The 26,694-nt window shown below is 48.1% G+C and overlaps 2 protein-coding genes across 2 annotated transcripts; both read right to left on the bottom strand.

Moving 5' to 3' along the window:
- Positions 1-1,138: 1,138 nt before the first annotated feature.
- On the bottom strand, positions 1,139-25,890 carry LOC141433054 (glycogen debranching enzyme). Its single transcript, XM_074094873.1, is given in 22 exon segments — positions 1,139-1,466; positions 1,469-2,165; positions 2,243-2,392; positions 2,471-2,658; positions 2,661-3,484; positions 4,756-4,850; positions 4,852-4,964; positions 4,967-5,036; positions 5,039-5,257; positions 5,259-5,347; positions 7,764-7,896; positions 7,980-8,100; positions 8,169-8,360; positions 8,431-8,499; positions 8,577-8,852; positions 8,915-9,027; positions 10,513-10,857; positions 10,925-11,135; positions 11,305-11,518; positions 11,600-11,694; positions 11,782-11,942; positions 25,459-25,890. Coding segments are annotated over 21 exon segments (4,659 nt in total). The 5' UTR covers positions 11,937-11,942; positions 25,459-25,890; the 3' UTR covers positions 1,139-1,176.
- LOC141433645 (uncharacterized) lies at positions 15,239-17,915 on the bottom strand. Its single transcript, XM_074095748.1, has 2 exons — positions 16,388-17,915; positions 15,239-16,316 (listed from the first exon to the last, which is right to left on the bottom strand). The coding sequence occupies exons 1-2, from the start codon at positions 17,078-17,080 to the stop codon at positions 15,822-15,824; spliced, it is 1,188 nt and encodes a 395-aa protein (XP_073951849.1). The 5' UTR covers positions 17,081-17,915; the 3' UTR covers positions 15,239-15,821.
- Positions 25,891-26,694: the final 804 nt, after the last annotated feature.

Genomic DNA, 26,694 nt, shown 5'->3' on the forward strand with positions numbered 1-26,694 from the left:
TCACCATTCATGATGAATTGGTCGTTACTGTAATGTCATGTACTTGAATGTTTTATCAATAAATAAATAAATGTGTTGAGCACTGCAAGGGTGCCTGAAAAATGGATTTTTATAAAAATATTATTTATTTGTTAAAGTAAATCGACAAAAAGGCACTAGCGGGCGGAGCCGCCTTAAAGTAAAATATGGCACTCGAAATTATTAGGACGACTATAACATAAAATAAAATATGCACTCGGAGCCGATGCGGTCTCACGCCGCGCGTCTCACGCCAGGCTCAGGAAGTAGAACGCGATGAGCGCCAGCGAGTAGAACAGCGCGCTGCCGCCCAGCAGCGCCCGCACCGCCGCGCGCTGCCCGGCCCCGCCCGCCCCCGCCGCCGCCCCCGCCCCGCCCCCGGCCAGCGCGCGCAGCAGCGGCACGCGCGCGCCGTTGTTGTACCGCTCGGTGTTGAGCACCTTGCGCTGCAGCCGCTCGGGCCGCCCTCGGCCGCGGCGCGCGGCTCGGCCAGCTCGCCCGCCGCCTCCGGGGGGCCCGCGGCCGCCGCGCCGCCCTCGGCCCCGTCCTCCAGCGCGAACGCCGGCCGCGGCGCTGACGACAAGCTCGAGCGCGAGCGCAGCGACAGCGACCGCCGCAGCCGCGCCAACGCGCCGCCCGCCGCCGCCGTGCCGCGCCCCGTCACGGGGAGCGGGGGCGGAGGCGGCACGCCGCGCCGCGACTGGCGGTAGTCGAGCGGGAGCGCGCGCGCCGGGTACTGGTCGGCGGCGGCGTCGGGCAGCGCGGCGGGCAGGTCGCGGCGCGCGCGGGTCTGCGGCCGCAGGCGGGCGGGCGCGCGCGGCGGCGGGGGCGGCGCGCCCAGCAGCAGGCCGGCGCGCGGGCGGCGCGGCGAGGGCGCGCGCGGCATGCGGTGCGCCGCGCACGCGTCGCGCCGCAGCGGCAGCCCGTACCGGAAGTAGCGGTCGCTGTACACGACGGTGGCGAGCGCGCCGCCCCCCGCCGCCAGCTCGTTGTAGACGGCGGCGGCGGGGGGGCGACGCGCGCCGCGCAGCAGCCGGCGCACTGCGCGCAAGCGGCGCGGCGCCGCCGGCTCGTAGGGCACGCTGTAGATGCGCTCTTGCCGCGGGCCGGGGGGGGGGCGGGGGCGGGGGCGGCGTGGCGCAGGCGGCGCGGGCGGCGTCAGTCGGGCGGCAGCGGGCGCGCGCGCGCGGCGGCCTCGAGGTCCAGCAGCGCCTCCAGCAGCGTGGCGCTGCTCCAGGCCTGCGTGCGGCACGAGTCGCGGCAGAACGCGCCGCCGGGCCCGGTCAGCTCGGGCAGGCCGCGCCAGGGCGAGGCTTGCAGCTCGGCGGCGGGCGCGGCCAGCGCGGCGGTGACGGCGGCCAGCGTGCGCGCCCAGCGGCCGGCGTCGTGCGCGAAGGCGAGCCGCGCGCGCAGGGAGGAGCCGGGCGGCCCGACCCACTCGGGCCCTGGTGGTAGTTGAAGCCGTGCGCGACGCTCGGGTCGTCGGAGTCGTCGGAGTTGTCGTAGGCGGGGCGGTAGGCCCAGTCGTGCGGGTCCAGCGTCTTGAGGCCGAGCGGGCCCAGCAGCAGCCGCTCCGTGTGGTCCAGCGCCAGCCAGGCGTGGCGCGCGTCGAACAGCGCGGGCGAGACGGCCATCGCGACGGCCGCGTTGCAGCGCGGCTGGTAGTCGGCCCAGGGCTGCGAGGAGCCGTGGCAGTCCTTGTAGATGGCGCGCCGGTGCACCAGGTCGGGCCGCAGGTCGCCGGCGGAGGGCGCGCCCGGCACCCAGAAGTAGCGCTCGAAGTGCGCCTCGATGCGGCCGGCCCACTGCGCCCAGCTCCAGCTGGTCAGCGCGCCGTCGGGGTGGCGGCGCGCCACGCCGGCGTGCGGGTAGGCGCCGGCGCCGTGCGCGCGCGCCAGCCAGCCCGTGACGCTGTGCGCCAGCGCGACCAGCTCCACGGCGCTGCCGTCGCGCGGCGTGGCGGGGCGGCCGCGCGTGCCGGCCCTCTCGGAGGAGCCCATCTTGTCCATCCAGGTGCCGCAGTTGGCCTCGTTGCCGCCGAACGGGAACCCGGTCTCCGGGTCGACGCCGATCTGCACGGTGAAGCCCTTGTCCGACATGTGCGCGTCGATCTGCCGGCCCGCGTTGCGCTCGCGGAACACCAGGCCCTGCGGGGAGCGAGCGCGCGTCAGTGGCGGGGGGCGCGGGGGGCGCGGGGGCGCGGGGCGCGCGGGCGGGCGCTCACCTGGAAGTGCACCTCGAGCGCCTCCTGCATCACGTCGTGCAGCGGCTGGTCGGCGGCGCCGGGCGGCGCGGGCTCGCTGTCGTCCTTCGGGAACAGCCGCGACACCGGCTCACGCAGCAGCGCCGCGCCCGAGGGCACCTCCTCCACGTACTGCAACAGGCGGGCGGGGCGTGTCAGCGGGGCGGGGCGGGGCGGGGGCGCGGGGCGGGCGGGCGGCGCCGGGCTCACCTGCTTGATGGCGTTCAGCCACCACCAGACGGCGTCGCGGCAGTTGTAGCGCGCGTTGCGGCCGCCGTCCAGCAGGTTGGGGATGAGCCCGTGGCGCAGGCAGCCCGCGAAGCCCAGCAGGTGCGCGCGCGCGTCGGACGCGCGGCCCGTCAGCAGGAACGCGCCGCGCAGCGCCACGAACGTGTCGCGCCCCAGCACCGCATGTAGCCGGCCGCGAAGTGCGGCAGGCCGGCGGACAGCGTCGGCGCGCGCTCGTGCGGCGGCGGCAGCGCGGCGCCCGGCGCGGCGCCCGTCAGCTGCACGCTGCAGAGCGCCAGCGCGCGCGGCAGGGCGCCGGCGCGGCAGGCGGGCGCCAGGCGCTGCAGCGCGGCGCGCGTGGCGGCCCCGTGCGCGGCGCGCAGCAGCGCCTCCGCGTAGGCCGGCACCAGATAGCGCGGCAGGTCCTTGAGCGGCGCCAGCAGGTCGCGCAGGCGGCGGCCCACGGGCAGCAGGCGCGGCGCGCGCAGCCGGCCCCAGGTGTAGTCGGGCAGCCAGTCGCCGGCGCGCAGGTTGTCGCAGAGCGCGTGCCCGAGGTCGCCGCGCGCGCGCAGCTCGTCCAGCAGCGAGAGCGCGCCCTGCAGGCCGGCGTACGGCAGCGGCCCGTGGCCGGGCACCTCGTAGACGCCGGTGCCGGCGGCGGCGCGCTCCTCCGCCTCGCACCGGTACAGCAGAGCGTTCAGGTCGGCCAGGTCCAGCGGCGCCAGCGCGCCGGCCAGCCCGAGCGCGTCCGGCGTCGGCGCGAGCGCGGCGTGTATCGCGTCGAGCGCGGCGCGGTGTTCGGCGCGCGGCGCCACGCGCAGCGCCAGCACGGCGCCGGGCGGCAGCGCGCGCCAGCCGAGCTCGGTGTGGGCGCCGTCCCGCCGGGCGCCCGCCAGCAGCCGCGACGCCGCCAGCGGCACGCGCCGCCGCACCGCCGCCGCCCACTCCGTCACGCCGTTGATGTAGGTGGGGTCCCGCGCGTACGGCTCGCCGCCCCTGCCACGACAATAGGTATCGACCGTCACGGTACGATCGAACAGACCGAATCACGAATGTTGTAGGGACGCCCATCACGCCCATCACGCCCATGGTCATTTTGATATATTTAGTAGTAACTCGTGCATTTGCTTTTAAAAATCATCATTTGGTGAAGTGGAACTGATGATGAAGACCACAGTTGACCATCGGAGTTACTACTCAATAACAACTATGTCACGAGTTGAATTTCAATTACTTTAACACAGTTACTAAGCAATTTACTTATGCTCCTCGTAATGCATATGGTGAAATGGAATGGGTGGTGAAGCACCAGGACTCCTCAATAATGAACTTCTCTGCATCGGAAAAAGCTGTCTTTTCTAAAAGGTGAGTAGCAGTTGACATTAAACTATTGCATCTATGATTATTTACACTAAAAAGGGGAAGGACATAAAATAGTTTTTATCCCGGAAAATTACATAGTTCCCGCGGGATAGCGATAACCGAATTCAACGCGGGTGGAGTCGCGGGTAACGGCTAGTACATTAATAAATCAGTAACGAACGTTTATAGGTGGGATTTCGGGAAATCTGTGAAACAACATTTAAAAAATAATATTTTCACTTCTCATGCTCGTAAAGTTGGTGTTTATGCTGGATCTAGGCGACATAAAATGACTTTTTATGCACTAATTAGGTGTCAACAGCCACAAACAAAGAAGTTTCTTTATATTTTCTTAATACATTTTTTTTATATAAAATTAAAAATCAATCAAATCAATCCAAATAAATCACTAAAACTAAAACAAATATAATTATATAATAATGGATGAAAAATAAAATTTACGTAGTGAGTGAACAATTGTTTTTACTGTTACTATTTTATTTCCTCGCCATCGAAGTGAAAAGTAGAGTGTAAAACTGTCCATTTTTCCCTCGACGTGTCTATCCACCCTCGCCGTACCGGCTCGGGTGGCTATATGAATGAACGTCTTTGGGTAAAATGGCTCGTTTTATGCTCTCGTCGTACAATCTACCTACTATTCCAAAACCGTGACTCTTAAGACCCAAGGTTCAAAGAGTGAAAAGATAGCAAATAGCTTCAATAATATCCCAAAAAAATTAGTCGGTCCACGTGCCGAACACCCCGCATGCGTTTCCGGTGATCCGGTGTCGTAAACATGGCCACGTCGCGCAGTCGCAAGGCGGTAGGACGTGTACCGGATCGAACGGGATCGCAAAGAGCGAGAGACAAATAACGGAGACCGCTTCCTAAGAGCTAGTCCAGACCTGTGCTCCATCTCCATCTCGAAGAGGATCTCCTCGAGGTCGCCCTCGAAGCGCAGCGGGGCGGGCGGGGGGCGGGCGCGCGGCGTCGGGCGCGCGGAAGGCCGTGCGCGCCACCAGCAGCACCGAGCGGCGCGTGCGCGGCGCGTGCCGCGTCACCGCCACCACGTCCTCCGCCATCTGGTCCACGTACACCTCGTCGTAGCCGTCCGCGCCAGCGCCGCGTGCAGCGCGTTCAGCTCGGCGCGCGCCTCGAGCAGGGGGGGGCGCGGGGGCGCGCCGCCCCGCCCCACGCCGCGTACCACCGCGCCTCGTCCACCACGTGCACCGCGTGAGGCACCAGCTCGTCGAGGCCGCGCGTGGAGCCGCTGGCGGCGCAGGCCATGGCGACCAGCGCGGCCGTGGGCAGCGCGTCGTGCAGCGAGCGCCGCTCCAGCGGGCTGGGGTTGTCGTGCGTGAGGTCCATGAGCAGGGCGGGCGCCACCCGCCCCGGCCGCCGCCTCGCGCGCCAGCGGCAGGAACGCGCCCACGGCCCGCCCGCCGTACCGGTGCAGCAGCCGGCCCTGCTCGCGCGCGTCCCACGCCGACTGCGCCTCTGCAATCAGGGCAAACCGCGACAAACGGTTCATGCGACGAACGGGCCCGAACCCGTCCGGTATCTCAAAATAAAAAATTCAGGAAAGTGGCTTGGTTTTTAAAATAATGGTACACTAAAAAACCTCCGTCTCGTCTTAAAAACACAAGTTTTCAAAACTTATAAAAGCCTATATTTTTATTTTATTTTTAACCACTTCATTGAAATTAAACGTATCGCAATAAAAAAATAATGACTAACGTAGGTAAGTGGTGATTGGCATTACCTATGCATCAAAATTGTACAATACCTATAATACTAACTAATTTGCCCAATTTTAAACATTTTCAATGTAGGTAACTGCAAAAAAATCTATAACTAAAATAAAATGGGTAAACTTGATTTGCAAGTTTTGCAACATCCAAAACCCCGTATTCGTTTTTAAGCTCCCTTCTACCTTTAGTAAAAGTACCTAGTAATATTTTTGTTATCTAAGCGTTGTCGGTGTCGGGGGACCGCTAAGGTTAACAGGAAACTAAAGTAGGTACATATGTTGTATTTTTTAAAGTATTAACTTTAGCGGTCCCTCGACACCGACGACGCTTAGATAGCAAAAACATTACTAGGTAGGTAATGGTTCTCGTGTAAATCGAGAACGAGCCTTTTTGGAAATATGGTGTTTTGGGCCTAGTTTCTTATGAGTAGACGGGCTTTCGAAATTAGAGTGTATTGACTAATAGTGCGTTCTGGGACTAGTGCATTCGCCACCGGAGAGCTTATACTAAATTAACTAATGCTTATTTTGCGGGAAATCAGCATAGTCCCCGCGGGATGGGATAAACGAATTCTTCGCAGATGAAGTCGCGGGCAACAGCTAGGTAGTGCATAATTATTTTTTACTTTTTAGTTCTTTTTTAGCGGCATCTTTATGTCGGCGTTTGTTTTCGGCCGTTTTTTTAATTTTTGCTGGCGTTTTTTTGTCGAAGGTTTTAAATTTTAAGTTTTTTTATGTCGTATTTTTAAACTTTGGTATATTTTTTTTAAAGTGTATTGGATATCCTGGCTGCAGAATCAGCTCATCGTGTTGCCGCCATTGCATTGAATAGAATCATTTCATAGAATCAAATACTGATCAAAAGGGATCAAACACGACATATCTGCTATTATTTTTTACAGAGTGTACTAGTATGTTGGATATCCTGGCTGCAGCATCAGCTTATCCTGCTGCCACCATTGCATTGTATGTAGAATCAAATACTGATCGAAAAGAATCCAAATACGATATTTCTGCTATGGTTTTGGAGTGGTTATAGAGTGTACCTACTAGTGTTCTGGATATCCTGGCTGCAGCATCAGGCCGAGAATTCCATAATCTTGCATAGTTATATAGCATACATGGGTGTTTCAAATTTTAGGTTCCAAATATGTTTGAAAGTAAAGTAAATACCCATTAGGTATGCGTCTAAGATTCCTACCACAGCGAACAAAAGAGCTGATGATCTTGAAACGGCTGAACCGATTCTGATATAACATATCTAAGAACCATCGCTAGAAAACCTGCTTTCAAATAAAAAAAAACCGCATTGAAATTGGTCTACCCGTTTAAGAGCTACGGTGCCACAGACAGACACACAGACACACATAGCGGTCAAACTTATAACACCCCTCTTTTTGCGTCGGGGGTTAAAAATAGACATCGACAACCCTAATAGCTGTAACAGACGATTGAACGGTCCGGCGGACCGAGAGGGACACAACTGTCTGTAAGGTGGTGGTATGGATATCCCATTCTAACAGATGGCTGCGTCCCTCTCGGTCCGCCGGACCGTTCGATCGTCTGTTACGGCTGTATAAGCGTCCGCGCCGGAGTAGGCAGTTAATGCATACTTGTTCTATTTTACTATGGTATGACCATCGTCGTTTTGCTTTCGCCAATGTCGGTTAAAGGTAACGTTACACTGTATCATATTATCATGATCGTAATAGCAACGTGCCAGCCAAAAATATGTATATTCTTTGTATCGAAAAGTATGAGACACGTCGTCGCGTGTCATGGAACCGTTTGACATTCGGTCAGAAACGGTCCTATTACGGTCACGGCTTGATACGGTGTAATCTGTAGGTAGAGACCTTAAAGTGAGTCACAGCTCGGACGAAGGCCACATAAAGCAGCCGGCTGAATTCATACGAGAAGCTATCTTAAGCCTCGTTTTCACTAGGGGACATGTCGCGGAGGCAAGTCGCCCGATATTCACGTAGAAGTCTGCGACTTTGTCTTTCGACATACCGCGTGTCGACGCTGGCGGTTGGCGAGCCAGTCAATGTCGCAAGCGACTGTCGGGCGACATCGCGCGGGACGCGCAAATTTCGTGCCGTCGGGAGCCAAGGTCGTGGGACAAAACGTCCCCTAGTGAAAACGCGTGTTCAGAGTACGGACCACGAATGAGCGCGGAGATGCCGAGCCGGTTGACGAAGATGTTGTCGACGCTGTCGGAGTTGGTGAACAGCTCGGCCGCCACGAACAGGTCCGGCTTGATGTTGCGCGCGCAGTCCATCAGGTACTCGGCCACCTGCGGGGGGCGGGGGGGGGGCGTCAGTCGGTGAGAGCGGGGCGGCGGGGGCGGCGCGGGCGGCGCGGGGCGCGCTCACTCACGTGCAGCGGCGTCGAGTGGCAGTTGTCCAGGCGCAGCCCGTCGAACAGCTCGGCCGTCAGCTCCACGTACTCGCGCATGTGCGCCCACAGCCACGGGCTGTCCTCGGGCCGCGCGCCGTACCTGCGGGCGGGCAGACAGCGCGGTGAGTGGGGGGCGGCGGGGGCGGGGGGGCGGGGGGCGACACGCACCTCAGCTTGACGCTGTCGCCCCAGGCGATGAGCTCGCGGCGCAGGTAGACGTGGCCGGCGGCCGCGAAGTCCAGCAGCGGGTCGGCGTCCATGACCCAGCCGTTGTGCGCCATCACGAAGCGGCCGTCCTCGCCGTACACGAGCCGCTCCGCGTCCGCCGCCGTCGCCGCCGAGCCGCACCCCGTGAAGTACCTGCAACACGCCGCTCAGTCTCGGTCCGACCTACAATCCCGGCTCCCCGCGTCCGATCACCGGGACTCACCGGGGCACCAGCGGATTCTTCTCGCTGACCTCCTCTATCTTGGGCCCGTCCTCCTGCAGCCGGAAGTATCTGAAACAGACGGTGCCCGATTCGCGTCAGTCGTGGTTCGGTTCGCTTGAGCGGGAGGGTCGGGGCGGGGGGCGCACCTCATGCCGGCGACGCAGTTGTCGACGGCGGCGCGCAGGTGTCCGTCCAGGTCGTCCCGGGCGGCCGCGTTGAGGTGTTCGAGGCGGCGGCGCAGGTGGTCGCAGCAGCGCTTGAGGCGCGTCTCCTCGTCGTAGCAGTCGGCGTGGTACACGTTGTAGAGCTGCAGCGCGCGCTCCATGTCGACGCTGGCGCGCAGGCGCCGCCACAGCGGGTCCGGCCGCAGCGACAGCTCGCCTGCATCACCGGCCGCGCCCGCAGACTGCACCGGCGGCACCCTGCAACAGGCGGCGCGTCAGCGGGGGTGAGGCGGGGCGGGGCGGGGACGGGCGGAACCCACTTGTTGCGCGCCATGTTGTAGAACTGCTGCAGCAGGTCGGGCACGTCGCACGTGAACAGCTCGTGCAGCCGCAGCTCGGGCAGCACCGCCGTCGCCAGGTAGTGCCGCACGGCCTGCGGAGTGCGGACACGGTCAGTGAGAGAGAGAGAGAGAGAAACATTTATTTACACATATTCGATACACATAAAAATACATTAGACGGAGAGAAAAAATGATAATAATAACATCGAATAGTATAAAGTGGACCCCACTCAGCATACTGTTACGGCAAGCCGCAACGCTGTTTTTCGGTGGGACCCATTTAAAAACTAAAAGATATAAAACCATACAACACACTATGACGACACGAACGCCAGCGGAAGGAAGTTCGCAACCGGAAATAATGGCAACACTCGATCAGTTTAACCATCTTCGAAACAGTTAAACCTCAACAAGTCAAACCAGGATTGTAGCGTAATATTTACATTAATTTCAATAACTCAATAATTAATTAATTAATTTCAGAACTATTGGTGTTTAAGACCGCCGGCGGTAAATTACCCGAGCGCGTACCCGTTATTAAATTGGATAACAGCGAGTTAAAGCGGGTATATCATTTTAAATATCTCGGACACTATGTTGCCGACGACCTTAAGGATCAAAAGGATATTGAGCGGGAACGTAGGGCGATGGCGGTCCGATGCAACATGCTGGTTCGAAGGTTTGCACGCTGTAGTGAGCAAGTGAAAGTATCACTATTTAAAGCTTATTGTCAGGTGTTTTACACGTGCAGCCTTTGGACTAGTTACACGCTGGGGACCATCAGTACCCAGCGCGTTCAGTATAATAATGGCTTCAGGATGCTGTTGGGGCTGCCCCGATTCTGCAGTGCTTCGGGCATGTTTGCACTGGCTCGTACTGACGACTTCTTCGCAATAATGCGAAAAAGACTTGTCACTCTGCTTTGCAGGGTGCGGGCCAGCCCCAACCCCATCATGAGCACTGTGGCGGCCAGGTACGACTCCCCTTTTATGAGGCACTATGAGGCTGTCATGACTGCTAGGCGGTAAATATGTTGTTTTGTTATGTTTGGTATAACTTACTAACATAGTCAATAAGTATTTTATTATTTTAACGGTACTAACAAAACTGGATCAATTATGTAATCTGATGAATAAATGAATTATTACTATTCTTATTAATAACAATGATATTGTGATGCATTACAATAACTCTCGATAAACTATAAAAACAGTGCAAAAATAAAAGAAACATTCATGATTATAGACTGGGTGGGAACACAGCCCGGCCCATCGCAAAGCCGTTTACGATAAGTGAAGGTACCGTCATTCTTTGCAAAAACAATTCAAAGAAAAAAAAACATTAATGAATATTCATAGTCTTTCTCAAATGCGCTCAATGTGCTCAGTGACTAGTGTTACCTCAGTCAGATGGATCATTAATTCATTATTGGCGCAAGGTTAGTAGAAATATATGCCAAATCTAAATTGTATCCAGTGCCAGAAAGTAATTTTTACATTTTGTTTTAAAATTATGTTTTGACTTCAGCGCACGGATTGGTGCAGGACGAGCGTGGCGCAGGACGGGACAGCGCTCACCTCGAGGTGGTCGGGCGTGTGGACGCGGTCGGGGATGCCGCGCGGCAGCAGGTGGCCTCGCGCCGCGTCCCTCGTGAGCCGCGCCAGCGCCGCGTCCAGCAGCGCGGCGGGCCGCAGCCGCGGGCAGTTGCCGCAGTTGTAGGTGGCCTCGGGGTGCTCCGCCAGCCAGGGCGACTCGTTGGCCGTGTGGTTGAGCACCACGTCGCAGATGGACGCGACGCCCCACTCGCCGCGCAGCTTGCCGACCAGGTTCGAGACGTCCGCGAAGGACGCGTCGGCGCCGAACGCGGGGTTCAGGCGCAGCTGGTCCGCCAGGCTGTAGCTGGAGCCCGACCCGCCGAGCTCCTGCGGGCGGACAGAGACGGTGAGCGGGGGCGGGGGCGGGGGCGGGCGCGGGGTGGGCCTCGCTCACCTGGATGGGCGTGAAGTGGATCATGTTGTAGCCGGCCTCCTTGCTGACGCGCAGCACGGCTTCCCAGCGGTGCAGCGGGCCGAGGCACTTGGCGAGCACGGTGTGGCAGGCGAGGGCCGGCACGCTCAGCCGCTGGCGGCCGCCGGGCCCCACGCGCAGCTCCGGCGCCGCGTGCAGGTAGCCCGACCCGGCCGGCCCCACCGGGGACTCCCTGCCCGCATGACGCATCACATCGACACCAAATAATACATTGTCTTAAGGGCGGTAAATAAGAAATTACGAACAAGATTCGACTAATACTATTTCAAAAAAATCCGATACCACTGACTACGCTATTGGCCGCGCCAGCTCCAACCGCTGCTTTTCTTTCAAGTACTCACGCGTTGTCGTACACGAAGTAGTAGTGGAAGGCGCCGGCGCGCGCCAGCCGCAGCTCGCAGTGCAGGTCCGTGTCGTGCAGCAGCGCGCCCGGCGGCAGAGGCGCGCCCTCCTCCCCGCCCCCCGCCGCGCCCTCCCCCCCGCCGCGGCGCCACTCCAGCAGGTGGTACTGGCTGCGCACGAACTCGGACACCTCCGCCGCCTCGTCCTCTGCAACTGCAACACGACACGCGTTCAGCTGGGGGCGCCTGGGGGCGGGGGCGGGGTCGGGGGCGGGGCGGGGCGGGGCGCACTCACGGCTGTCGGGGACCACGTAGTTGGTGTACACGAACACCTTGCGGCCGAGCAGGCTGGGCCCCGGGACGAACTGCACGCGCGTGCCCTTCTCGAACCTGCACACACGCGGACACCAGTTATTACAGCGGGCGGTGGGCCGCGGGCCGCGGGGAGAGGGAGGGGGAGGAGGGGGGGGCACGCACCGGTACAGCGTGGAGTCCAGGTGCTCGCCGTGGTTGAGCGTGATGAAGCGCACGGGCGCGGCGGGCGCCACGGGCGCCGGGCTGGCGGGCCGCGCGGGCACCGCCGGCGCCGGCGTGGGCGCCACCTCCGCGGACGCTCCGCGCTCGATCGCCATCTGCCTCTGCGGACACCGATTTATAATTCGCTAACGGCAATAACCCGATTCGGTAAACTAGAGAAACTTTAGTTCGCATCGAGCGGCTCCGTCTACGCTGCGTGCGGGCGGCTCGAGTCGCCACCGACCACCTAGCTATCTCCTGGGATCGAACTGGTCGAAAATGAGAAGCTTCGCGGGATCACTTAATTAAAGGGAAAACGAGAAAGCACCGCGGCGTCTAAAACATGCACGGCGACTCGGGCCCCCCCCCCCCCTCTCCCATGCGGCACCTTGTCCAGCGGCGCGCGGTCGCGCGAGTCCCGGCGCAGCATGTTGTCGGCGGCGCGAGCGCGCGCGGCCGCCTTATACCCGCGCCGCCCCCCCTCCCCCTCACCCCGCGCCGAGCCGCCGCCGCCGCACAAAGCCCGGGCCCGGCCGACCGAGCCACCTTTGTTTCTATTTACCTGCTAAGTTTTACGGGTCGCTGCCGATCAGGGCTGCCGACTCGGATTCAGAGCATTACAGGTAATACAATACTGCGCGTAGGCTCGTAGGCTCCCGAGGTGATAGTGACTAGCTAGCTAGGTTAAAAAACCCTTCCCTTTTTATTTAGAAGCTTTTCTTTAGCTTGCCCTGTTTATTTATTTATTTGTTTGGGTCAAATCTTGGAAGCTAAGATAAATTTATACTTGTGTACTTATATAAATTTGGTGAAAATACAATAATCTGTTAGTGACATCTTGGTGGCCCAGCCAGGATCGTCTCCTAGTTAGTAATGGTTAATAGTACCTACAGACTTGAATTTGGTATGGATATGCAGTTATAATGACAATGCAAAAAACAGTCAGCAAAAAAAGCTTGCATTAATAATGAAATTTTTAGCAAACTTATTTTTCTCCTCTTAGTGTGATGTGATGTGGGGTATCTATCACTGAATAAGTCTTTCAAAAACATTGTAATAGATAGGTTGCTGTGATGTGACCACTTTTCAATTTAGAGATACAATACAATACAATACAATTACTCTTTATTGTACTATCAGCCTAATATGTGGTCTACCACCCTAAAGTTGATAATCGTTTGCAAGTCATAAAACAATAATACCAATAAACGTGTCTGTCAACTTCAAAGTTCGACTTTAGCGACATATTCATTTGATTCACATGTTTAAAAATTGATAGACCACTTATTTGGCTGATAGTACACCAGAAATAGTCAGCGATACAGAAAACAGGTACACAGAGAAAATTACAAGATAAGCAAGATCCATTTGCAAAATAAATACCATAAAGATACCTTATTTGAAGAATAAGTTATGATTTCATTACAGGAGTTACTTAACAAAATAGTCTGCAACTGTTCTTAGGGTGATAAGGTTCACTTTAGATTGCAAGTGATTTTCAAAGCAAACGCGACTGGCTTCTGTATTTGATTTATTAAAACTAAAAAACGGTAGGAAAAAATGCAAAAGCATTGCAGTTACATATGTACGTAGGTATAGTATAGGGACAAAAATCGACAGAACATTCCGCCCACCAAAAACAACAGTTTTTAAATATCTAAGAATCTTATCCAAACTAAACTTACGTGAATTGTTTCTTGAACTGATTCATCCTAGCTATATGATGGACACAAACACTGCAACCAGTCAGAGTCAACACTAATAGGTCAAAAGATCATGAAACAATTCACTCATTTCACTTATTGATCACAACAACAATAAAAACAAATCAAGCGACGCTTGAGCATCCTTCAACAAACTGCATTACTTACATTTGTTCGATCTATGTGCGAGCAACTTCATAATACTGCTTGCACCGTCGCGAAAGTGATATTTCCAAACAAATGTAGGGTATTACTATAAAACTTAGAGAATGCTTAACTATATCTATTTACTCAGTAAATGAACTTATTTTCTAAACAGAATGTCAGCCATAACAACAAAACATTGTTTTCTATAAATTTGACTTTAATGGACTGTAGAAGTGTAAAATAAAGTAGCGGTTTGTTTTTATGGATGACTGTGAAAATGTATTAGAACTTAGGAACTAGACGTCATTTATTTTAAGATGACTGTACAAGTAAGTTACAAACAATATGAATACAGGCGAGTATGTAAACAAAACATCGAGACTCAAGACAAATAAGTTAACTAAAACTATCACCTATTACTTTAATAAAAAATACACAATTTTCGGTTTTCAAGGTTACAAACCTTCTAAGACACCGAGTACAAAATATGAACTCAATTGTCTATTTAGGTACAAAATAACATAACACAATTTAAATAAAAAGTATAAGTAGCTTCCCTTTTTTGTTCAAGTTTATTTAGTTATGTAAATTGCATAGGATTAGGGAAGGTTAACTGGAAGAGATCCCTTTAAGGGATAAGTTCGCCTTTGTACTTCTCATTATTATTTCATTTGTTAATTTAATGTGTATTTATGTACAATAAAGAGTTTACAATACAATCAGTAGGTAAATTGTATAATGACAATGAGCATGAATAGATTAAGGTTTACGTTTAATGGTATAATGATTATCTGCAATGGTATTTTGCGCAAAGTTAGGTAGGTAAGTATAATTAATCATTGCAGTGACATTGTGCTTATGTATTGAATAGGTAACAACTGCAGTAGGCCAGCTTCATATTTTTATTTCATTATTAAAGTTACGAAATGAATGTAACTAAACCGCCCACCATAACTCAGTAGGTATTTACGCTGCAGACGTAATTATCTAGTCTGCCGTTTTTGGTAGCAATATTAATTTTGACAGCGGTCTTTTTAAAACGTGATCACCCTTACATTGCACTGTTACGACACGTACTAACTTATCGGGTCCGGGATGCAACGTCGTTATTTTTCCCAACAACCACTTAGCTGGAGGTAAGTCTTCTTCTTTTATAATTACAATATCTCCTATACAGGGTGACGGCACTACTTTATACCACTTTTGTTTCTGTTGGAGAGTATTTAAATATTCGGTATGCCATTTTCTCCAAAAATCTTGCATTTGTGTTTGTACAAGTTGCCACCGAGTTAATAAGTTTATATTTTTTGTTTCATAATTTACATCGGGAACGTTAATTATAGGTTCGCCCACAAGAAAATGTCCTGGCGTAAGAGGGTTTAGTGGGGTCACTAGTAGAATGATTAGATCGCAAAATGACCACATCGCATAAGGGCTGCATCCCAAATGTGCTTCATCGCAAAAAGCCTAAATCGCTAAATAACTGGATCTTAGTAAGTCTAGATCGTAAAATGGCCACTTCGCGTAGCGCCTACATCGCAAATGTGCTTCATCACAGAATACCGGAATTGCTATATGACTACATAATGATTTGACTAGGTCGTAAAATGTACTACATCTCTAAAATGCCTTGATCCGTATAATGACGACATAGTAAAATAAACATAATGCTGAAAGTCTACGTCATAAAAAGTCTAAGTCACAAAATGCTACCTATTAAGTACAGTTGGTTAGATTAGACAAGCAATGTGGTCATGTTACTATTTAGTCATAATACCTACTACCAAAACATTTTTCGCATATAAAATAAAACAATTATGCAGTTTTCAATAATGTTATTTAATTAACAATTAAAATAAACAAGGTTACTTAATCTTGTGACAAAAAAAAAACTAAATTCTTTTATACTACCTTTTACTACTGGGCTACAATCACAGCGCGATAAGAGATGGAGTATGTACTTCATCTTTTTCGCACGTAAGACATTTTGCGGCTTATAGTCGCTTATTATTATTGAAATAAATGATTTGATTTATTATTACTTCAAACTTAACATGAATTTCAACTTTGAAATATTTAAAAGAAACTCCAAGGTAGTCGTCTTCTTTCCCACGAGTTTTTTGAGTTCTCTGCCGTATTCTTTGTCAAATATCATGTCCTTTTTTTTCTATTTTCTTTCTTGGTTAATAAGCCCTTGACTCTGATATCTTGGTACCTGGACTCATTTTTGAGTTTGTGCAGAAAACCAAACAACGTTGTTTTGGAGTGCAATCGTACGCAGAGACGCCGGTGCCAAGCTTCCATGGCATTATTTGTCCTGTGTCTCTCTTTACAACACGATATTAATGCCGTATTTTTAAGCCACTGAGCTTCAAAATATTGTGTGAACGCAGTCATTCCTTCACAATTCATCGCATAGTTAGTGATCGAGTTCCAGCCGTCATTTATAAGTGATGATGGCAACAATGGCAAATTACATACCAGTCTTACAATTTGCTTTCCTTGGTCAGAATTTGCAAAGTGCAGTGCATCTGCTTTACTCCAGACGGCCTTCGAAAAATGGAAATAACATCCTGTAACCTTTCCTTGCGGGAACACTTCTTGGAACGCATTCATCTGAGCCATTTCGAAGTCACATTTATATTTCTATTTCGATTTCTAAGACATCTCGTATCAATGTAAATAAAGCTACGTATGTGTTTTGGGTCTTATGGTAGTAAAGCGTACAGCATAGGAAAAACATTCATGTTTTTCTTATCACTCGCCCCATCTACGTGAATCGAAAAAAGCTGGGTGAAAGAACTGGGCACCGGCTTAAATGTGCCATCTCCAAAAAAAACTTTGTTTTGTCTGCTAGCTGACATTGCAAACATTTTGCATGTGGCAGTGCTAAACAAGCAAATCTTATTTTCAGAATCCAACTCATACTCAGCGACTAAAAAGTTCTTTCTGAAAGTGTTTGGTATCTCAACATCAATGCTTTTAGGAAATTTGGCTGCACTTACTTCCAGAAAACGTTTTCGAGCTCTATGCAATTTATTACGCACTGATTCAAAAGATGGCATCATCTCAATTGTCTCATCATCTTGAACGTGTTTCAGTATGATTTTTTCATATATTTTCTTCACTGGTGCCATATTTCCACAAACTTTTTTTTTCGCTGCATGAACAACAATGTCTCTTATGAATATGTGATGATTTTGCACACAACTATGAAGGCTTCCTCGGACTACTTCAGTTTGGTTGGGATTCAATGTGATTGACGCACTGCACTCTTCGCGATTTGCACATCGCCAAAATGTGTTTCCCGAAACATTATCCTTGACCCAATTGTAGCGGTAACCGTCGCATAATACTGCAGGTCTGTTTTTATTATTAGAAATAGATATAATTTCTTTAGTACTCATCATGCATAAGCATAGGAAAGCGTTTTAGTAGAAATGACAATACAAACGAATTGAAAAATCGAATGATGCATCTTTCTTTTGTTTTATTTAAAATTATCAGTATTTATTTTAAGTGGCCTAGTATTCGATAATAATCATTATCAAGGAGTATGTAACATATGCAATAAGTAGGTATTTAAAAGTAGTTACCTATGGTAGCGTATTTGTAAATACCGAGGCTTCAATATTTTATAAAAAAAACCTGTTTTTTTTTTAAACTTGAATTTTAATAAACTTGAAATGTGTAATACAATATTTCATGTATATCCTTAGAGGTGTTCCCTAGCGATGACAACGAACCTACAATAATAGTTAAAAGTAACAGGTGTTTTAACCGACTTCAAAAAAAAGTGGAGGTTCTCAATTCGGATGTAATGTTCGTTTTTTAATACCTACATATAGTTGTCTAGACCAAAAGGCCAAGTGGAGTATAAGAACAAGTAGTTTGAGAAGCCCCGTATATATCATTATTAATATATTGAGCGTAACTGTCCCGACTTTCGACGACCTAGTCATTTTATGACTTAGCTATAATGATATTTGCACTTTTTAAGATCATGACCGGGAGCGATGTGGTAATTTTGCGACTTGGACATTGTGAGATATGGACTTGATGAGATGAAGGCCATTTACGATTCTGACATTATGAAACGTTGACTAGCAGCGATGTAGTAATTTTGCGACTCAGACAGAATGAGATGTTGACTACATGAGATAAAGTCATTTTGCGAGTCGGTCATTTTGAGATGTAGACTATGAGCGATGTGGTCATTTTGCGATCTAGTCATTCTACTAGTGACCCGTTTAGTGTGTCTAAAGTTTCATCTAATTGACAGATAGGACGTGAATTTAGGCACGCTTCAACTTGTGCCAGCAACGTTGACATTTCCTCATATGTTAGTTTCGTGGAACCATTTACTCTCACCAGATGGCGCTTCGCCGAGCGGACCCCACTCTCCCACAGGCCTCCCCAGTTTGCTGATTTTGGAGGCACAAAATGCCACGTCGTACCATCGTTGGCTAAAAGCGTAGCTATCTCTTTAGCCACGCCATTACTGCTCCTGGACCACAGTAGTCTTAATTCCTTATTTCCCCCGACGAAATTAGTTCCATTGTCACTCCATAGCTGTGCGCAATGTCCTCTTCTTGCGACAAATCTCCGAAATGCAGCAATGAACGCTTGTGCTGTAAGATCAGTCACAGCTTCCAGGTGGATAGCCCGTGTGCACATGCAGACAAATAAACATATATAACCCTTTGTGGATTTGTGACCTCGGCCCTTGGATGTTCTTAAATACACAGGGCCAGCAAAATCAACTCCACTGTGATAGAAGGCTCGCTGCTGAGTCACCCTTGCTGTGGGTAACTGGCCCATCAGTTGCTGCTTCGTTAGAGCGTTATTCTTAATGCACACGACACATTTTCGATTGAAATCTCGAACTGCTGACTTGAGACTAATTACCCAGTACTTGGTCCGTATGTATGTCATTACCTGCTGAACCGTACCATGCAAGGTTTTTGTATGTGCATCTGCTATTATTAGTTTTGTTACATGCTGTTTGCTGGGAATAATAATCGGGTGTTTAGCGTTCTCAGGTAAGTCTGCTTTACTCAATCTCCCTCCAACTCTCAGCAAATTATTTTCATCTAAATACGGTGTAAATTTGATCAAAGAACTCTTGTTCCTAACCTTTCCTTTCTTTTTCAGATCTTCAAATTCTTGATTGTATATTAATTTCTGGTAGTACCTCACACAGCTTTCTTCAACGTGATTTAATTCAGCCACAGTCAATATATCTCCTTTTTTGTCTTTGTTTTTATAATCTAAGAATCTCTTACACTGTGCTACTACTCTTTTCATCCTTCGCAATGATGAAAACCTCTCCCAAATGGGAATGTCATTTATAAGTGTGTGGAATGATTTCTTGCTCTCTATCTTTGTGTCAGGTATTGATGTGAGTCTTGGAATTTCGTTGTTTTTATCCTTCAGCCATGCTGGTCCGGTCTACCAGAGCTCACTATCCGCCAGTTCACTCGCCTTAATTCCTCTTGAGGCGAGGTCCGCAGGGTTGTCAGCAGATACAACGTGTCTCCATCTGTCATTATCTATATTTTGGATAATCTCAGACACCCTATTACCCACAAACAGCTGCCAGCGACTGGGTTGACATTGTAGCCAGGACAAAACCACCATCGAATCCGTCCAAGCGAAAATTCTGTTCATAGGTATGTTCAACAAACCTGAAATTTCGTGCAACAGCTTTGCCAATAAGACCGCAGCACAGAGCTCCAACCTCGGGACTGTTAATTGTTTAAGTGGGGCTACCTTTGTTTTTGAAGCTAGTATCGTAACATGAACCTCGTCATGCTCGTCCACAACTCTTATGTAAACAACCGCACCAAGAGCAAGAGTTGAAGCGTCAGAGAACCCATGGAGCTGCACTTCTTTGCAGAGAGATGACATCTTTATCCAACGAGGGATTTCAACGATTTGCAACTCGTGAAGTTCATCTCGGAAGTTCATCCACTCATTGACGAGTTCGGAGGGTAATTCGTCATCCCACCCAAGACAACTGAGCCATAACTTCTGAATCATAATTTTAGCAGTTATCACGACAGGTGAGAGCCATCCAAACGGGTCGAAGAGACTAGCGACATCAGATAAAATCACTCTTTTTGTTACAGGTATCCTGGTAGCTGGTAAGTTAACTGAAACTTGAAAGGTATCGTTTTTTCTATCCCAACTAAGACCTAGTATTTTTATAACTTTATCTAACTTAATTTCTTTCGTTTCTCTTACAGGTTCCAGAGTCTTCGAGTTGTCAGCCAGGTCCTTCAGGAGTTCTTCGGAGTTGCTGGACCATTTCTGCATTTCAAAACCTCCAGACTTCAACAGTTTGTCAATTTCTTTACAGATAGCCTTCATTTCCTTGAGATCTTCATGACCTGTCATAAGGTCATCCATATAAAAAGAATTTCTAATTACCACTGCTCCTCGAGGGTAATTCTTTTCTTCATCATCTGCCAAGCGTTGAAGAGTTCGTACAGCAAGATGAGGCGCTGCTGATGTCCCAAACGTTACGGTGAGTAATTTATAACTCTCAATTTTTTTAGTTGTAACGTCACGCCACACTATGCGCTGCAAATCTGTGTGTTTGTCATTCATTCTTACTTGACGATACATTTTGATTATATCGCCAATAACACAGATTTTATGACATCGCCATCTAAATATCAGACTTCGCAGATCTGGTTGAATTGTAGGCCCTACCATCATGCTTTCGTTTAAGGAGCATCCGTTTGAGCCGCGCGCCGAGGCATCGAACACTATACGCACCCTAGACGTATCTTTATCCTGCCTGATTACAGCATGATGCGCAAGATAGATAGCATTACATTCATCTTCTACTTCAACCTTCTTCATGTGATTTAACTGTAAGTACTCATGTATAACTTTGGTGTATTCAGTTTTTAACTGCTCATTCCTGGCGAACCTCCTTTCCAGTTGTTCTAGTCTACTTACAGCTAGCTGCTTGGTGTTTCCGCACACCTTCACGGTGTCTGCAATGTCCATCTTTAAAGGAAGCTGTACCACATACCTCCCGTTTTCATCCCTTGTTGTTGTTTGCTGATATATTTCCTCGCATTTTTCTTCTTCCTTTGTCCAAATGCTCTGCTTACTGTATAGCTCTGACTCCACTTCCCAAAACCTTTTCAGTAGGTTATTATCCTCTTCTACTTGCCGTGTGACATGCAGACTAGTGATGTGCTGTGAAGCAGTAAATGACGAATTAGTGCCTCCAGACAAAATCCAACCCAGGTGTGTTTTTTGGGCAACAACGTTGCCTGGTCCTCTCATTAAACCTGCGTCTATGATGTCACCAAAAACGTCTGCGCCTAGGAGTATATCAATCTTCCCAGGAATGCTAAAAGTAGGATCAGCTAAATTCACTTCGTTAACCTGAGGCCATACAAAACCTCTGATTTCCCTAGCTGGAAGCCTACGGGTTAACGTCTTCAATACATAAGCATTAACATGAAGAGAATAGGAAATATCGTACCTTGACTTAATGTGTAATTTTACCAAATGTTTTATACACATTTGATTGTCCTCACCAACACCAGAGACTACTCCGCTGACCTTAGTTTTCCTCAAACCTAACAACTCCACCGCCCTTGCGGTGACGAAGGAAGCCTCTGACCCTGGTCCAGAAGAGCACGTAGCACGTGTGACTGCCCTGCCTCAGATATGACGTGCACCAGTGCTGTCGCCAACAGGATATTTTGACCAGGTTGTAATATTTGTGGTACGCTCGACATGTGCGCCGAGACAAATGTTTGTTGTATTTTCTCTTTGTTGTTATTTGTTTCTCCAGACGTATGCGCTTCTTCACTTGCTTGTTTCTTATCTCGGTGCAATAACGAATGATGCCTTTTCTTGCAAATCTGACAAGTTGTTCTTTGTTTACATTTGAATACAGTGTGGTTCGGTATTAGACAATTAAAACAGAGATTATTTTTCTGGACGAAATTGTATCTGTCTTCTATTGACTGCTTGGAAAACTGTTTGCACTGATAGATATAATGATCTTCGCTACAGAAGGTGCATTTCAATTCCTTCGGCGCAGTAACGTGAAACATTTTAGTTTTAACAGTTTTATAGCTTTTGTTTGTAGGTTCCACCATCTCCAAAGTGCGAAATCTATTTTCCAGAAATGATTTTAATCTATCAAAACTAGGTAAGTCGTCAGTCTCATCTCTGCTTATTAACTCTTCCCACTCTTTATGGGTACTCGTATCCAGTTTCGATACAACTGAATAGTTGACAATCGCGTCCCAGTGATTCGTAGGCAACCCTAATTGTTTTAGTGCACTCATACACTCCACTGAAGTGTCTAATAGTTGCCTTATGGCTGTAGCTGATTCCTGTGATATTACCTTTTGTGTAAAGAATTTCTTGAAAACACAGTTTGCTATGTATCTTTTATTAGAATAGCGTTTTTTCAGCACTAACCAAGCCTCTGTATAATTTTCAGCGGTGATTGAAAATTGACGCAATAGCACCTCCGCCTCTCCGACTAAACTGCCTTTTAAATAATGTAGCTTTTGAACATCTTGTAAGGACTCATTGTTGTGCACCAATGCCAGAAATAAATCATGGAAGGACTGCCATTCTGTGTAGTTGCCATTAAAAGGTTGAAGAGAAATTCGTGGCAATTTAACTTCACTACCAGATGTGTTTGAAGTAGATATTGGTTTAGACTCACTTTTTCCTGGCACCAAACTTTCTAACTTGGACATCATTTCGCCTTTGTACATGTAATATGTTTCCTCAAAGTCTTCAAACATGTTTTCGGCAAAATAATTGTTTAGTTGACGCTGATCCATTGGAACCAATATAATTAAGGTTTCATGTACTTGCGAAAACTCCTTCCAATACTTTTCCAATGTATCCATTCTGCCTTTTAGGTAACTAACCGTAATTCTTTCCTTAGGTGATTTCTTGTAATTAAGATACCCTTTTTTCACCTTGTCTAACTTATCTTCTTGAATAAGTACACTTTTTTCTGTTTGATTCATTGCAATAGCAAAATAGTTTGTCTTTTACGGTTAAAACACAGCGAGAATAGTACGTCTGTATAAGAAAGTTCCAGCCTCTTTTTACTTTTTTTTTAACGTAGGGTAAGCAAGCGCCCGCCACACGGAATTGTCCAACAAATTTTGTCCAAACCTCAGCGGCTTACTATTTATTCTAACTAATGCACTGCCGTTAACGCAACACTATCGTTATGATTTCACGATACACTTTGTCTTTTGTTCGTTGATCACACGGAATAAAGTACGACTTTGTTTAAGTAAAAAAGCACCAAATTGTCTCGATCCTTACAGTTCTTTTGCCGTAATTCACATTCGTTACACTATTGTTCATTAATTTAAACACTTTTTAATATCTATTTAACGTTATTTCACCGAAATTACACCTATTTATTGTAGAACCAAATATTTTTTCTCGTCACTGTCAAGAGTCCTGGTTCGATGGACCATGTTCTTAGGGTGATAAGGTTCACTTTAGATTGCAAGTGATTTTCAAAGCAAACGCGACTGGCTTCTGTATTTGATTTATTAAAACTAAAAAACGGTAGGAAAAAATGCAAAAGCATTGCAGTTACATATGTACGTAGGTATAGTATAGGGACAAAAATCGACAGAACAGCAACCCTGCTGCAAACAAAGCAGAACAGGACATAATTATAGTATTCTTGTTTCAAATTGACCTACCTAGACTACATTATTATCTCACATTGCCTACTAAGGTGCAGACAGTGCGTGCGACCCAAGCTTTAGGGAGGTCACAGTCAGAAGTGCCAAAGATTTGGAGGAGTCACAGTCAAATATTTTTAGTTTTAAAATATATCAGTGAGTAGTTATGATTTGGGAGGGAGGAAGGATTGAGTGGCAATGATTAATAACAAATATTCTGTACTTACAGTTCAAAGATATGTGGGCATTTTCACAAAAAAAGTGTACCTTTCTTTTTTTTCAATTTTGGAAAAAATATGGTTTTTCCTACTCAGAATCAAGAGCACAATCGATTCAAATACTTAGTTTAAAAAAAATCCTAAAAAATTACAGTTTTGTGACTTTTTTTTCATACACTCAGTCGGTAAGGGTGTCACAAAAGCAACACAGTTTTTTTTATGAAAAAATTAAATACATTTTGAAAGAAAAGGGTACACTTTTTATTGAAAACGCCCATGCTTGTCTATATTTAATGCTTCTAAAATGTCTGCAAGGTAGATCTAGAGCCACAGGCCACAAGCCAGCCTGCTTGGGCTGGGGTCATTCAGGCACTGACCTGCGGAGCCCGTCGGCAGCAGAGCATCATAGTTGGGATCTGGGTTCCCAGTCAACACTCACACTACATATGCAACTTACAGGAAATAGAAGAGACTGGCAAACCCCAACCATATCTGAGCTCCAATATCAACTGACATGCTCTACAGCTAATTCAATTACAATTACATTCATTCTTCATTGTAAACTTGTAATGAAATGAAAACAAAAGAGTTATGCCTTTGCTGCCATCACGCCATAGCATTATACAATTATCTTGTGCGTAAGGTGTTTCTGATGGGTACACAACACAATGCATCAGCATGCGGGCAACACAACTTGTAAATTGTATTGGTTACATAAACTTTTCAATAAAATAAATAAAAATTGCCTTGAACTGCTTATCATAGTTGTTAGTATTCAATTGTTTAATTTATTTTATACAGTCATATCGTGTGTGTGTGATCAGGGTATCCCTACCAGATGTAAACCCTTATATTTTCAGTGGTAACTTAACACTTTGGGCCTGCATTACCACTCAGTTAAGTATATCAAATCATAACAGGTATATGTGATACATACAGTCTGTCTATTTTGTCAGAAGAAATAGTCTCAGATATATGTGTACAGTCAACGCCATAAATAAGTCCTCACTTTTGTACCTTGTCATTTTAACATCATGTTGTTGTTAATAAGAATGAAGACCTTATTTATTTTCTTTTGGAATGTGATCAGAATAAGGACATCAGAGACAGGTATTTGGATGGTATGGGCTTGTTCAATGGAGGTGTAAATGTAATTCTAAGTCAACCGCTTTCAGAAGAAGTGATGCTGATTTACAGGGTCAGTAGGCAGGCCTTTGCATCCAGAGATGTGGTTTCAGTGCAAGGGAGAGCGTAATATCTGTAGTGTGGTGTATATAACTGACGCTCCCCATGTGGCTGACATAGTCACATTTGGTGTACTAAAGCCTCGTTAAAATACTAGATTAAAAAAAAAGTAACAGGTATATGTGATACATACAGTCTGTCTATTTTGTCACAAGAAACAATTTTCAGATTTATGTAAGTCAACTCCATAAATAAGTCATCACTTTTGTACCTTGTCATTTTCACATCACGTTTGAAAAGCCATACGAAATTGTGTACCGACTGAAAGCGACAAGGTAGGTATGTATGTATACAGTGATTATTTATGGCGTTGACTGTACCTATATCGGTAAAAAAAAATTGGCATTATTGTTTTATGACATGCAAACGATTATCAACTTTAGGGTGGTAGACCACATATTTGGCTGATGGCACCTACTAGTGAGTGCCCGCGAATTTGTGCATAGAATTTGATTATTTTTATTTTATACCATGGGAACTATGCAATTTGCCACAACCAAAAGTATCCCGTACCTCTCTATCGTCTCAAGTCATACTGTAGTTTTTAAAATTTGTCAGATTTAAATTAAATACGAGAATGGTTGTTGAATGCGTTAGTACCTAGAGCAGAACACTTACCGCGGTTAACACTCGCTCATGGAATTCTGCTCTCTATTGACACACACTTCGTCGATAATACAAGCTGGTAAATCGTGATTTCGCTGTTAATTACTCGGCTTGGGTTTCTTTTCACTCGATGTTTTGCATTTTGTTTTCTTTCATTTCATGTAAATCCGTCCGTGTCGAGTCGAGCGAGCCGATAGATAGATAAAACTAAGTTTTCTTTGACAGTTGCGTCCTCTGCGTGACCTTCACCGACCGGCTGATCTCGGCTGTTCGTTCGTATCGCACCGTCCGGCTGCGGGCTGACGCTAATATTCATACGAGAGTGAGAGGGACGTACGATACGAACGAACTTCAATTTTAGAATTTCGTAGTAAGTAGCCCTACAGATCACGTTTACGCAGAAAGCAAATCACATTGCAAATAACAACCATTACAACAACAACCGTACAGGAAGACGTGGAAGATCGACCTTCACCCATCTGATAAAGGGATGAGACATATTTTTTATTAAATATTATTTATTTACAAACACGCCTATGATAGCTCGCCTATCGAAGTGTTCATGGCTATTTTTAATTAAATAAATTTTAAGTCCTTTCCTAATCCTTTTTTAGGGTTCCGGAGCCAAAACGGCAAAAACGGAACCCTTATAGTTTCGCTATGTCTGTCTGTCTGTCTCTGTCCGTCCGCGGCTTTGCTCAAGGACTATCAATGCTAGAAAACTAGCTAGATGTAATTTTGCACGGATATATATGTAAATTATGCCGACAAAATGGTACAATAAAAAATAAAAAATATTTTTTTTTAGTGTAAAGTGGGGGTGATTTGTTTTTCTCATCCAATCCTGTAGTGTGGGGTATAGTTGGATAGGTCTTTTAAAACCATTAGGTAGGGTTTGCTAAGACGATTTTTCGATTCAGTGCTTTGTTTGCGAAATATTCAACTTTAAAGTGCAAATTTTCATTAAAATCGAGGGTGTAATAAAATAAAATATACCTAAACCACAGAATAAGTAATAGTACAAGTACCTAAACTTGGAATATTCCGTACAAAATACGAACTCCTTAGAAAACTATTACGTAATTGTTTCGTAATGGCTACGGAACCCAATTTCGGGCGTGTCCGACACGCTCTTGGCCGGTTTTATTTAAACTACCAGTGCTTTCGGAAAGACCATCATTGCCAAGAAGAATGCGCCGCAAGAATTACTAGAATTACTAGATTATTGTATTGTCACGCAATTTACAT

The sequence above is a fragment of the Choristoneura fumiferana genome, chromosome 12 (assembly GCF_025370935.1).
Source record: "Choristoneura fumiferana chromosome 12, NRCan_CFum_1, whole genome shotgun sequence".
NCBI classification, from domain to species: Eukaryota; Metazoa; Arthropoda; class Insecta; order Lepidoptera; family Tortricidae; genus Choristoneura; species Choristoneura fumiferana.

Excerpts from the sequence above, each read along its gene's own strand:
- LOC141433645 (XM_074095748.1), bottom strand. The coding sequence starts at position 17,080 with ATGATGAGTACTAAAGAAATTATATCTATTTCTAATAATAAAAACAGA. Across the intron at positions 16,317-16,387 it reads TTCCTATGCTGTACGCTTTA|AAATATAAATGTGACTTCGA; the intron begins CTACCATAAGAC and ends AAATCGAAATAG.